The sequence below is a fragment of the Aedes aegypti genome, chromosome 3, assembly GCF_002204515.2.
Source record: "Aedes aegypti strain LVP_AGWG chromosome 3, AaegL5.0 Primary Assembly, whole genome shotgun sequence".
Classification (NCBI taxonomy): Eukaryota; Metazoa; Arthropoda; class Insecta; order Diptera; family Culicidae; genus Aedes; species Aedes aegypti.
In genome coordinates this window covers 283245693-283260931 of record NC_035109.1, presented here as the reverse complement: position 1 = coordinate 283260931, position 15239 = coordinate 283245693, and the positions used below count along the sequence as shown (strand labels likewise).

The 15239-nt window shown below is 35.3% G+C and overlaps 1 protein-coding gene across 3 annotated transcripts in view; it reads right to left on the bottom strand.

Moving 5' to 3' along the window:
• Positions 1-1241: 1241 nt before the first annotated feature.
• LOC5576142 (protein goliath) overlaps positions 1242-15239 on the bottom strand; it is a 225922-nt gene continuing 211924 nt past the window's right edge. For all 3 annotated transcript variants that reach the window (XM_021854308.1, XM_021854309.1, XM_021854310.1), the window contains 3 exons: positions 3487-3636; positions 3173-3424; positions 1242-2547 (listed from right to left, as the gene is read on the bottom strand). In XM_021854308.1, coding sequence (XP_021710000.1) covers positions 1999-2547; positions 3173-3424; positions 3487-3636 — 951 coding nt within the window. In that variant the 3' untranslated portion in view covers positions 1242-1998. The remainder of the gene's footprint in view (positions 2548-3172; positions 3425-3486; positions 3637-15239) is intronic.

Genomic DNA, 15239 nt, shown 5'->3' with positions numbered 1-15239 from the left:
GAGTTGATATCATTTTTTATCATATCTTCCAATGGTCTTTCAGATGCACTAACGAAACAACACTGTTTGTTCAGTGAAATTAGCCGTGATTTGATAGACTTTATATTTTTCTCGGAGAGGTACACTCAGAAAAAAATAGTCACAGAATTACTGAAGTTTATACATTAATGACTATTTTCTATCCGCCTCTCTTTCGTTTTGCTGTGAATTTTTACACTAACTGTCATTTCGACTAAATACTAACATTTAGTAATTCTGTGCCTACCCGTGTTTCTGAGTGTAACAAGTTGAAAAGCAAATTGTGAAATTTTCATTGAGATCGGAACATGTTCCAATGTCCTGGATTTTTTTGAATATTTGCATGGAAAATGAGTTTGAAAACTTCTCAGTCAGTTTTTCCGATGCTACTTTTTACAGATGAGACTGACGTGCGATTCACGGCAGTGCATTTGCTAAAAATAGTTCAGTTCGTAGCACCCAGCTGAAAATAAACTGCCGTGAATCGCAAGTCAGTCCCATCTGTAATAAGTAGGCATTGAGCAAATGGGCTGTGAAGTTTCCAAACTCATTTTCCATACGAATATTCAAAAAATTCCAGAGGCTAAGATATCGTTCCAAGAAAAAAAAATTAAAGATGATCAAAGTGAGATATGAAGTGAGTGGTTACTTTTCGTAATAGGACAGTTTGACTTCCTGTTTTTTTCCATATAAATCATATTATCTTATTATTGCTTTTGAAATAGCATTGAAAGATATATTGAAAACTGAGCTCAATTAAATTTTGACGCAAATGCAGATGGGACTGACTTGCGATTTACGGCAGTAAAAGTGTGCGAAACGGACCCAAAAGGGTCCTAAAGTTGTGAATGAAATACTGTTCTTCCCACTATCTTAGAAATTTTCCCCGCTCAAATACCATTTTTAAATTTTAATTGAATTAATGGATTCAAATTGACACTTTTGATAATGTTTGACGTTCACTTAATCGACAAAAACGGCACTGGGGTTGTTTTTATCTGACATTTCGGAAGCGACACGGAAATCAAAATATACGCAAATCATGAGTTCAAACCAAGGCGTAGGACAAAATCTCAAAAACCGTAAATAATTGTTTTTATGGACTCAAACCAACGAAAAATATTAAAAATTGAATAAACATGTGTATCTGACCTAAACTTAAGCGTTTAAAACTAAAATTTGGACAGGGCTTTAGGACTTTATTGATTTTGCTGGGTAACGACTTGAAACGAGAAAACGTGTTATTAAATGTTTCCCAAAGAAATGAAATGGGTCCGTTGAGCACGAGTCCTGTAATCGACTCCAATGAAGAGTCCGCTTAACTTACGTTAGAAAAAAAAACGTTCAAAATCAAAACCGATCTTCTTGTAAGTGACGGTTTCCGTAAATGAACAAACGTCATATTCTACGTTCTGATTGGAGCCTACGTTACTTATAGCGCCTTCGTCTTGAATATCTCTTATGCTTCATTCGTCCTATTTAACGGGGTTAGAATGTATAGCCTATTGTTCTACTATTATTAGTGTTCGCGTTGACAATTTTCCTAGCGTTTTCTATATAGAAACATTTTTCTGTTCTGATTTTGTAGTTTTCATCTAGATAGTAGTAGTATTGCCTCAACTTCTTGAGCGGAAAAAAACGTGGAAGGATCATACAACAAAATACACGAAATCATCAGAATTGAACAACACACTACACTGGAAAAATTCGTTCGCTGGTTTCGGAGGATAGAGAGAAAATAAGAACATTTATATCACGCACATGATGCTTTTTTCATCTTTCTGTTAGCAAAATTTTACCTACAATCTATCTCTAAAATGTTTCGGAACTTTTTTCTAGGTCCAAATCGGATCGATTTCTATAGAAAAAAATCTTAAACTCAGGAGCAACTATAGTATGAGATACACTGAAAATAAAACGCGAATCCTCGCGTTTCACTTGTTACAGTTCAAAATTTGATTTATCCTAATATCACTTTTATCACTTCTTCTTGCACTCGGTTTCGAGGCCATCCCTGCTCTTGTTGGCAATCAGATCGTTGTCACTGTTCGGTTCGGTTTCGTCCGAACCTTCGTCGTCGTGTTCCGGATCGTCGTCATGCGAAGGTGGTTCTTCACGGGGGAGACGATGATGGTGATGGAGATGGGCAAAATTTCGCGACTCCGAACCACTGGAAGATGTTCGGGACAGGGAACAGCGACGTGGTGGCTGTTTGGGAACTGCTGGAGCATCCGTACAGTCATCGTGCACTTCCGAACCGAGGTCGATGTTGGTTAGGGAACCGTCGTCACATGGTGCCGATACCGATTGGGAGATAAGGTTCTTCAGGGGTGTTCGCACCTTGCGTGCCTGGCTGTGATCGGTTTTATAGAACTTGAACGGAAGCTTCGATTGTGACTGCTGTGGAATGTGCTGGTGGTAGTGATCTGGGGGATTCATGCCACGGCACGAACCGGTCGAGTGGTTGCCTTTGTATTTCTTGAGAGTGGCCGGAAGACTCGAGGAACCATGCGGTCCGGTGGAGAAGGTCTGGAATTGGGATAATAATATCTCAACATGTGTGTCCAGTATTACAATTAAAATAACAATAACGTCGCCAAATTACATTTACAAAAGTATTGATAACTTAATTTCCTTACAATCTTTATGATAAACTAGGTTTATGTCAAAATTTAAGCACTAAATTAGATTTACTTTAAATGAAAAAAAAAGTGGCTCAAAAACGATTTGAGTTTACATAGAAGAAGAAATAGATAAAACAATGTATTGAATACATTACTTTTAGGAAAATATAAAGAAATCATTTAAAAAATTTAAAATTATTCTTCAAAACATAGACTTTCTTCTCTATCTTATCATAAAGATATGAGAGATGAAATTTTTCAATTAGAACCACCCTAGTGTTCAGGCTAGTTTAACGTTCAACGCTCCGTCATCGAAATCATCGTCATCATCGAAACTTCAAAAGCAGTTTTTCTGTTCAAAACTGAAAATTATTCGATGAAAATGTGTTCACTGTGTTTCGGTTTGAGAATAGAATGCAGTGAACACAATTTTCTGTAAATTTTCTTGATTGTGAACGAAAAAAATGCTTTTGAAAATTCCAAAATCAATGACGGATCCTGCCCCCTTAATGACCAATGACCAATCTTACATCACTATCGGCATCGTCCTGCGGGAAGGTGCTCTCCATGTTATGCTTCTTCTTGTTCAACGCCGCAGCCAAACAGCCGACGCAAATGTTGTTATCGTCCGGATGTCGATCGGAATCGGTGCACCCGGTAGTGATGACCGCTCCGGATGAGGTGCTATCGCGACGCGTCATCGATTGTCTGGTGGAGTGATGCCGGCTGGAGGACGGTTGATGCTCGTTGTCCGAGTCCGACTCCGAGGAGGTTCGTGAGAGCTGGGATAGAATTTCAAGGTTAATACTGATGAAAATGGGTTAAAGAAAAGAACAGCACATACTCGATTCTCATTGGAGGCTCTGATTTGCGGCAATGGGCTTACGCTGTGTCGTCTTTGATATCCACCGTCGGTACTGCTGTGATCGTCAATCAAGTCTCCTTCTTCCATGTCCAAATCTAGCTGAAGGATGCTCTCCTGACTACCGGTGAACTGTAGGAATGAATTACAAAAAAAAACTTGATAATTGCATAATAGAAAACTTTTAATAGCAACATTGTATGATTGCTAAATTTTAAATGTTATCTCTATGATAATCAATTAAAAAGTTAGACATGCACAAAAGCTACAGCTTCATTACGCTAAAGTTAATATGCGTGAGTATTGTGTTAATTTTATGTATTTTGAAGGTCTAAATAAAACAAAACAAAAAGCAGTTGTTAGAGGTCACAATGTTCATTAGAGTTATGTAAATTTTGAAACTTCAGCTCCCCAATGCTTAAACGATTTCTATTATGGTAAATAGCATTCTCTAAAAGTTTGAAATGATTTCGATGAAATTGAAATGTGCACAAGTTTGCCTTTTCCATAGTAATTTCCATATAAACATCAAATGACGTGTGCACAAAAAAACCTCTTCCAAATCACTTCAAATTTTGGGAGAATGATTTTAATCATAATTGACACCGTTTTAGCATAGGGGAGCAAAAACTTCAAATTCATTTTGAAATTCGATAGGATAAATCTGTGCTGTTATTTTAATGGGGCCTAACTGACATGAGCAATTTCTTTTTATCGACATTCTCTTTCGCAAAATTAGATAAATCTGTAATATTTTTTTTGTTAATGAAGCAAGATATAGTGATTCTTCATCCTACAGCACAAAATATGTTACGAAAAGAGAATCAGTCTTCTGTAATAACGCAAAGAGAGCAAGGATGAAGAGAAATCGATGAAAGCAGATAAGCATTTATGAAAAAACAACACAGTTGACGTTGTGGTATAATTGTTTCTCTATCAAGCCATTAGTTTCACTTTTTTATTGACCATTGCACGAATTTTTAGACTCTGATGAAATAGTTTATTTGCAATATACAATTTGCACACTCACTTATAACAGTAGGCGTGTGCTTTGAAAGCTATGACGTTTCAAAATTGTTCAAATCAGTGAGATAAATAAGTAGAAGCATTAACCTAAGAATGCTAATGTCGCTACTGTTCGTGTTACCAACATCTAGTTTGCCACGCGCTGACAGTTTGAGTATCGGTCCTCAAAGTGTCAAATAAATTTTGAAACCATCCACTACAACATGGCATCGAACAAATAATGAAAAAATACAGTTGAAGGTGATAATAAACTAATTCAGTTTTGTGAGAACAGCGCTATTAGCGTTCTACTACTAATATTTCTATTGATAAATACTAGACATGGCGTACCATTGGAACCTCGTGTATCTGCAATGAATAATAAAGACCCCTGTTTCGTCCAGGGTTGACCAGGCCCTACTTTGTGTCTAACTTTGGTCCCGAAGGGGTAGACGAATAACAAAAGAACTTCTACTTCAGCTTCAGCTGATTTATCGCCTCCACCGAGAGGCAGTGCTCCTGCTCGGGGTGAAACGAAATGAAACGATTACAACAACAACTTAAAACTAATTATTACACATGAAACGGGTACTCTTGAGCCCAATGCAAAAGCATTAAATAAATTGCTGCTAGCTGGGGCAGAAGGAACTCAATTGAATACACTGTTGCGCTGCAACTGTAGCTGAGTGCGCCTAGCATACAGTGAATGGGAGATGTCGTTGAGGTGTGACCGAACAACCCCTTTATATGGCCATAGCCTCCTGCCGAGCAATTCCTATCCCTACTTCCGGCGGCACTGGTTGGGGTAATCGGATAACCAACCCGGTGGGAACTTGATCGTACCCAGCCAACAAATTTGTTCACACAACTGAGACTCAAATCAGTAAAGTGAACGCTTATTTGGAAATAAAAGATTGTTTAAAATACACAGATTCCCTCTATGTGAACAAAAGTGGAGGCCATATACGTACATTCCAGAAAATGCAGTGTGGGACGAGTTCGTTTGGTACTTTATATAATTTCGTATATAATAGTATTTTGCACCTTATATGAGTACAATGAATTAGCCTTGCTACATAGAGGGTTAGTGTGTCTCAGTCACCATCCGATACTGACAAAGGATGGATGCGTTTCCCAATACACGGTCCTTCGTGCGGCGTCTTCTGGTGGCTGGACGGAGTTTTTTGTGTGGGAGGGTTGGGAATCGAACCCATGACCTTCCGCTTACGAAGCGAAAGCGTAATCTCGAGGCTACGAGACCCCCCACAAATCTCTTTATCACCTCTGAGTGAGCTGCAAAATCATCATTTTGGTTTTCTTCAGGTTTAGGGCTAGCAGATTGTTTTCCAGATATGCCGAGGCAAGTTCCAGATCTTGTGTCATCTCATCTACAACTCTTTCCGCGTGAGGACCTTTATATGAGATGGCGGTATCATCAGCATTACTTCCTCGTGGTACATCGCAAGATACTGTGGAAGTTTTGCCATTCATTCAATAGGCGACAACTTGTTGATACCGATTGAACAAATAGCTTCTGATGATATTGAGAGGAACTCTACAAATGCTGCTTCCAACTTTTTCAGGAACATCTCATGGTTGATTGTGTCGAATGCCGTAAATTAGTCCAAGAATATAGATCCAGCGCAACTCTTTTTGTTCACAGCAGTTGAAAGTTCGTCTATTAGCTCTAAAATTGCTACTTTGGTTGATGATCCTTGTCTGAATTCAAACTGATGTTTATGCAGCATTCCGGTGGTCTCAAGGAAACTTGAGAATCATATGTAGAATATTTTTTCAAATATCTTGTTAACCGCGGGTAGAACTGAAATGGGTCTATAGTTGGTATGGTTCATGGAATATCCTCTTTTAAACATGAAATACAAGTGACCGCTTCAAACAATCGGGATAGACACCATTACTTATAGGGTAAGTATTCCCTTAGTTGTGGGTGTTCCTATAGTTGCGGTAGAGCAGTTTTCACTGATTTTATTGCATTAGCCGCAAAACCGACACTGTCAATCGACGTATTGGCTTGTTGATACACGGAATAGTTGATAAGAGCGTTCAAATTGCTTTAAAACTGGTGAAATATAACTAAATTTGCTAAAACTGTTCTTGCTTGTACCAATAGTTGCGGTAAAGGGTTCCTATAGTGAAGGATCCCATAAGAAAACAACGGATACCGCAACTTTAGGAACATAAATTAAAAATATACCGCAACTAAAGGAACAGTGTACCAATAGTGGAGGTATTATTTTTCACTGACATGCCTTGGATTACTGCAATGAAATCTTTTTTCTCATTAAGTCAATGGCCGTTACTTCCCGTTACAACATCAACATGTGCATTAATTGCGCTTCTTGAAATAAGGCGATTAAATGAAGTTCAATCGTGCTTAGTACCTCCACTATTAGTACATCTACCCTACTGCTGTTAAAACAATCTGCCAATATGCCGGAAAGGTGCGCAGATTTTTGCTTCAGTGAAGCTATTGGAAATTCATCAATTCTGGTTGCCTTTGTGGCACCCAAATTGCTAATGATTGAAAATACCTAGGCCTTCGACTTAGGTCACAAAAATAGAAAGAAGTTGCATCTGTCCATAGTATTGAAAATGTTTATATAGCTGTTTGATGCCAAGTTGCGAGTTTGTTGTTCACCGACCGTCGAAAAGATGTCATGAAAAGCATCACCAACTTTCTCAGGGTATGTGATTTTAACTCAACTGATTTGGAGAGCATATTGTTTGGTTTTCACAGACTTTCTTCGATAAGATTTTCCGATAACACGCAGACTTTACGCGTTTCTTGCATTCAGAAAATTTAAAAATATGTGCGTTTTAAGTACAAAACAATATTGAAGAAGGATTAAAAATGTTTCAATTTAAAATACTATAGAATTGGCAATGACTAGATTTATTGTATATATAGTGGTAACTTTTTTTTAACTAAACTTAATATTTTGATCATTTTACAATATACAATAGTATTATGTGTTTAAGCTTGACATCAATTTTAAAATATACTAACCAAAACACATTCTCTTAAGTAGATGAAAAACCGAATTTAGTACTATACCATTTAATTCCACTAGAGTTTGTATCCTTTGACATTCTTCTTGCACAAAGGGCAGTTTCAAACTGTATAGCGAGTTACAAAATTTATAATATTCGTTATTCTGTCATACGATTCGTGTTTCTGCTGAAGATTCCTTAAAGGTATGTAAAACATGTGAAGTACATGTGAATGTAATTTATCTTTGAAATGAAAATACATTATAGTTTTGATTTGAACTAAAGCTGTACATTAGAGTGAATGTATTCTTTTTGTTTTGTTACAATAAGGATGATGAGCGCCCATTTGACAAAGAGTTCAGATACCGTAAATTCTGGTGAAATTGATCAGTAGGGTGAAATTGATCACTATGTCACACGATTTTATTTCCCTCTAATAGAGCACAGAAACCAATGCAACCTATGTAAATGAACGTTGTTTGTCTTAACTACTGTCAAATTGCATGCGGTGAAGCTTTTAGTGTTATGGAATGTTTATTTCTATTAAAATAATAGGAAATTCCATAATCGTGTTCTGTGTGGTATTGGCAGACATCAATAAACTTATAGTTTTAAACAAGAATTTGGACTTGGTGTCAACCTGAAAATTTGTAAGGATGCTTGAAATATATCCCCAAAACGAATTTTATCATCAAAATTCGTACCAATTTGTTCATTTTGTTGTAATAATTGAATTTTTGTATAGATCCTTCGGGAATTGCCTACATTTAGGCGTTTTCTGCGGTATTGCTGAAAATTAATTGTTAATTATTTCCATAAATTTTGCATTGTTAAGAATTTGGCAAGCATATTTGGATTCAGGAGGCTCGAATTAAATAAGTAAAGTTGTTTTCAAAACTAACAATAAGGTGATCAATTTCACCCCGAAATTGAATTCCTTGATTTTTTTATTTTAGAGACGATTTTCAGCACTAAAATCACAACTGTATGAAAATTTGAGTATATAAACCAATGAAGCTCACCGTCGTACTTGTTTTCCTGCATTGTTGTTTGGAATTGGCAACATCATAGAAAACAGACATGGAAAACAGTGAAAAGTGATCAATTTCACCCGAAATTACGGTAACAAGGATGAAGTTAAGATATAGTCATTCAATGATAATTTAATAAATACTCATATCCCCACATAATTTTTTTTTTTTGATTTTTCGTTAGTGATAAAATGTTATTAGAATGGTAATAAATTTGTTAGTACTACATCTTGATTAAATCAATTATTAATTAAAAAGCGAAAGAAAAATAAACTTACACTACTGGGTGATCAAAACTGAACTGAAATCGTTGCTGCATCAGTCGATTCACTGCTGTTCTTCAAATCACATTTTTACACTAAAACCAAATGAATAAAAGCATCCAATTTGGATTAAATTTTGCTCCGATACAATCAACGCGACGCAATTGATGTTCAATAATGACGCAACACTCCCGTAGGCATGTTGCATGCAACATCACAAGAAGTCGTTTCAGTGAAGTCACGAACCCGCATTCGTAAATGTATACATTTATAGCAGTGAAGACCGAAACCCGCTCGACCCAGCGATGTATGCAAGTGTGTACACTGAACGAAATCTCCCGCCATGAATTGAATGATTTTCAATTCACTTGACTGCAAATCATCATAATCCTCATTTTGAATGATTATGAAAGAATATGATGCATCCACCGTCTATAGAACTAGAATCATCCAATGTTTCGATGATTTTTGGTGCGCATCTGTATGACATTAAGCATATAATTGAATCACATGGAAACAAATGAATAACATGTAACTTATGACGGGTTTTCTTTTCTACGATGCCCCGAATCAAAAATCATTCAATAACAGTCCAAAATGTCATTTGGAGTGTTAATGATTCCAGATTTCCAATCATCCTTGTCAATCTTCTGAAAAACATGGCGGAAGCAACAAGGATCAAAGCAAATCAAAGTTTCTTCTTGGATTTTGAAGGTAATTTTGTATTCTATGGTGGAATTATCAAAGAACAACTATAATTGTAGTGTCTGTCCATTACTTTTACAGGAATCAAGAACTATTCATCGCATGTACTCAAGGAGCAGCCGCATCATGCTGGTTTTAATTAGGTGTGTTGCAGGAAACCAACAGGATACTCAGTTATTTGTGAATTGTTATTATATGTATTTATATGGTCTTATAGTTCAAGATAAATAGTGATATGTGCAAAACCACCGACAATGAGCAATTATTTATTTTTTATTTGAATTGGTAAATATGAACTAACAGGTGATAAGGGTTGTTTACATTGGTGAACGACAATCATTCAATTTTGATTTTATTATAGAAAAAAAAAATCGTTTCAAGGCTGGATGATTTTCATTCGGTGTGATTTGTAAACAAATGATTTTGACGACAATGAAAATCATTCTATTTGTGTCGGAAAATAGGTTTGGGGCTCGGATGAGGCAAAAATCATTCAATGCATGGCGGGAGATTTCGTTCAGTGAGTGTATGTTACCAGCTGGCGATGTTGCACGACGCTCTCTCGCGCTACATAACACGACACCGCGACAGACAGACGTTACGGAAACGATACAAGGGGCATGCAAAAGCGATCGCTGAAGAAATAATGTCTATTGCAACGGAAGAGGAGAAACATTAGCGCAAAAGGATCGCAATGGAAAAATTATGTGTGTAAGTGTTAGAGGTTTAAAGTTTAACCACTTTTTATTGTCTCAATGTATGACACAAAACAAATAATTAAGATAATTGATTGCACTCATACTAGGGATGCCTAACTAACTATACTGACAACGAAAGAAGTGTGTTGTTTGTGTTTTGCGTGTTTAGTTGTTGACGAAGCGCAAGCTTCTTGCCTACTTTGTGTCTCTAGCTCAGAATTGAATTTGTACGGAAACGGAAATGGATAAGTAAAAATATAGAAACTCCACCAAAAACTCATTTCAAAATCAAACATAACTAAAGAATTTCAAGCACTAAATATATCTAAAACACAATTTTGTTTATTGGAAGGATCCTCGATCGGATCCGCCCCCATTGAGCTTGGTGTTTAATTGGGTGGGAAAGGGATAGAAGAGTCGCACCTTCCCTCACCATCCTGCCGGCGCCCTGTTGGAAATAGCTAAAAGTAGGTGGTAGCAGTAGTAAGTAGTATCCGTAGCAAGGAGCTTGTTCATACAGACCTTAAATGTGTACTCTAATTATGTCTCAGTTGATATATCACAGAAGCTTACGCTTAAAAAAATTGTTCTCTCGTTCCTTATATGTTATACTTGTGTGTGTAATTTTAGGTTATCTATACGATGTGATCGCTTCCTCCATGAAGTACATTGATTGTCTCCAAATACTAGCTAAATTCGAAATTAAGTGCGATCTGCCTGGATGGAGCTAAGAGCGGTGACCGTTTGAATGATTGTCTCACTAGGTTGGTTCAAAATATCGTATTCACTCCACACAGCTTATTCGATTCTAGGTCCGATTCTGAGTGTCCTCCTAAAATTTGCGATGGTTTTGATGAAAACTGAGACTGCACAAGCTTTCATGGGCTATACCAAATCCCCTCTGGCCGATGAAGAAAATCAATATGCGAATTAATCCTGTACTTCAATTTCTAATCAATTGCCAAAAATTCTCATATTTATAAAATATATAAATCATGATAGAATTCCTCATGAACTTTTGGAGTCCTCCAAACAACCCGGCTTCTGAAAAAAATCTTACACTCAGGCAAATTAATTAACGAACTTCATAAATTCTCCCTTATGAAGCCTTGAAAAATCTATAAAAAACAATTTCAAAAGGCTAATATGGATTTCATACCATTGAAATGAGATTCATAATTGAGAAAATAGTTGAACATAATGAATGCCTACAAATTTCATTGTGCACCTTACGATTTTTATTGCTGTTATTAGTCATTTCCATTGAAATGATAATCATAATCGATTGGAAAGCTGAACTTAATGAACAATTACACATTTCAATGCGCGCCTTATGATTTTCATTGCTGTTATTAGTCATTTACATCAAAATGATAATCATAATTGATAAAATAATTGAGAGCATAATGGACAATTGCAAATTTCATTGTGCGCCTTATGATTTCCAATGTTGTCATTAGTGTGAAAAAATTATAAGGCTGTTATTATGAAAACGTGTAACGACTTGCTTTGTAGCACGAAGTGCTGATTGCAGATTCACTAACAGACGCCTCGATATTTTCAAAGGTAATCTTTTAGTAAATATATTAACGAACGTAGAATTTCAGCAAGAATTTCAATTCTCAGCAGCAGCAGGAGATTGAAATAGAAAAAGAGAAAATCCTGACGAAATATGTATGATTCTAAGAATACCCAACCAGATAGCACCTCAAAATCACCGCTACCGTTTTCACCCTGCATAATAAAACTAAAGGAAGCAAGATTAAAAATGACAATACGCACTTTTTGTTGAAATGAAAAATTGCATTATTTGTAAAATTATTTTTGAATAAATAGATAATGATGATTCAGATCATATTTCATTAAATAAATTATACTTCATCAGACAGGTGATTATATCAATTGTACATTTTTCGAATCTCTGCTTCGTATACCAACTAGTAAAAGCGAACTTTTATTACGAAATTCCGTATTCCTGAACTTTTGCTAATTAATTTCTCAGCAGGTAGAAGAAGAATGCATCAAAAATTTCATCAATATACCGATTGAACAACATACTGTTAATAATAATTTTCGTCATAAAAAGGTAAGTACTTCATACTGCTGAAGTATTGAATCCATAAATTTTTATGTCATTGTTCATAATGCTAGTCTATGAAATAAGCAAGAAATCACATTGGCATAATTTGAATGAATTCATAAGGCGAAGTAATGAAATGTTTACCGATTTCTTGTGGCTAATAAACATAAGTGAAAATAATGAACTTTGTTAGTATTTTTGCCTGAGTGTACTAGACACTATTCAAAATTTTGATTAACAGTCTGCACAGAATCTTCCAAAGAATCAGTCAAAAATGAGAATGGAAGATCTACGAAAAATTAAGATTTTCCAGTAGGCTCCTGGAAGGATTCTTAAAAAAAATGTTTGATGGAATTCCTGAAAAAAAAGCGTGGCGCGTGCTTTTTTTTCTGCAAGTTGTCAATGCCAAAAACCCGCGTCCTCTTCTGAATTCAAATCATGTTAAAGGACAAACCACTGACTAAACTGACGTGGTGGCTAGAGCATTTTGCTTCATGAATAATAGCCAATTATTTGAATGAAAATACGTTGGAACACTAACTCCACCTGGTGGTTTTTGTAAAGAAACACTTTGACGGACAAATCTTTAGCACTCCGAGGAAAAACTACACATGTTCGGGTAAAAATACGAGGAATATATTTAATCATGTTTGGGAAATAGAGAATACAAAAATCTAAGCTTTCCTTTACGAAATAAAATTTTCTTGGCTCAAATATATTGCTTTAGAATCAGACTCACATGATTGTCGATAGTTTTGACAAAACTAAAATGCATCATACGAAATTGATTTAGTTTATTTTAGATTTAGTATTTTACTCATACCTTCCTAGTTTGAAACCAGTGTGTATTGTTTGGTTTGACTGATGAAGATGCTCGTTGTATAAATGTCACCTTCGTACTATTGACGTTGCATCAGTTTGACATTTGCGACCACTCATCATTTGAATTGACCGTTGTATATTTTCGGTTACCGTCTGCAATCGAGAGTCACGTCAGTTTAGTCAGTGGACAAACTTCAAAGTTTGAGCCAAAATATAAAGATTTAGATGGTGACTTGAAGGAGAATTCAAAGCTAAAAGTTTACATAGCTTTGTTGTCTTCTAATAAATTTAAAACTTTTAGCATCATTCTCTTCAAATTCAATTCTGAACAGTTTGTAGAACATTTAATTTATCTTAAAGTTGAACTAGTCTCAGTTTGATGTAGTTTTCTCCAAACTTTTCCTTATTTTCCTAAAAGAAATCAATATTGTTGACCATAACTTAATGAATATTCAATCGATTCCAAATATTTTTACATGCTTTCGAAGATAATTTATTTGACTTTCAAAAGTATAAATTTCACATGTTGATTAAACATTGTTTTGATTTCGTCATTTAACAAAAACTACCCAAAAACATGAATTTTTAACGAAATAATTTTTTTTTTTATTTTTGATGGTTGAAGGTTAATACCAAAGTGTTTTTCTCATTTATTAAACCTTTAGAAAGGATAGTTGCTTGTTGCTTGTTTGAACAAAAACATTTTCGCATTTATCAAAATATATATGCACAATTCAACTCGGTTAAATAATAAATATTTCTGGTGAAAAAAACTATGGAGAAATTTGATATTTTTTTATGATAAAAGTCACCTTTTTCAATAGTTTTTGCTTAATAAAAAAAATCAAAACAGTTTGTTCATTAAATGTGTTGCCTACAACTGTAGAACAACAAAACTTGCTTCAAAAGCATATGATTTTTTTTTGAATCGGTTTCGTATTCATGAAGATATGGTCAGACAAAGATAAAATGAGGAAAAAATTTGATGAGAAAACCGCTTTTAACTGAGAAAAGTTTTGATGTTAGTCATATTTGATGTTCAACAAATTTTTAATAAATTTAATTCTGCAGAGAATGATGCCAAAACTATTAGAAAACATCAAAGTTATGAAGAGTTTACTAAGGTCATATTTAATCACTTGAGAATTCACCTTTAAGCCATTTATGCCACTTTAAACTTTTAATAAGTTTGGCTCAAGCTTTGAGGTTTCTCTTATTATGTCCTTACAAAATCATCAAAAGATCAATAAAAAGCAAGAAAAAGAGGAGGGGAAGGTGGTCCAGGAAAAACGAAATTAGCGTGACATAATTTGTATATCATCCCTTTCTTGTGCATTTCTAGGATGAAGACATTCCTGAAGAAATTACTGAATCCTGGGTACAATTCTGAAGGGCGCTTAGGTGGCATTCTACGCAGAAATCACAAGAAAAATTCATATTTAAATCTTGAACAAAGATTGAAGAATTTTCTTTGGAATATTTCGTGAACGAATAGGGTGCCAGTATTCGCAATCCTAAGTAAACTTATAATAAATCAAACGACTTTTGAATCCTGTCAATACGTAAGGGGCTGTCCATTAATTATGTAAGGGTTTATGGGGGGAGGGGGGGTTTCAGATTTCTTAAGCGGAATACAATTTATTTTTAATTTTCATACAAAAAATCTTACCATGGGGGGAGGGGGGGGTTGAAAAACCCCGAAAATTGTCTTACGTAATTAATGAATCCCCCTAATGAGAAAGCTTTCAATCCATGTTTAGCAGGAAAAATACTAGAACTGGTTAGAAACTTTGATTTTATATTGAAAAATAGGGTGGCGAATACTGGAAATACGAATACCTGCACCAGGATTCGCCACCTATTTTTAAGTAGGCCACGAAAAAAATAAAATATAATTATGTAAAAAACTGGTACAATTTATGAAGAATCCTTCTTACCCTTGAAAAATTTCTTAAAGGAATTCCTGAAAAAAAAAGAAAATGTAAAAAGCTGTGGAACAAATCCTGGAAGAATCCATTGAAACCTTTTCTAAGAAATTCCTAGAGAAATCAAGCAGACCTATTGAGAGAAATCCCACAAAAGTCCACGATGAATTCCTGGAGATGTCCTCAAAAGAAAT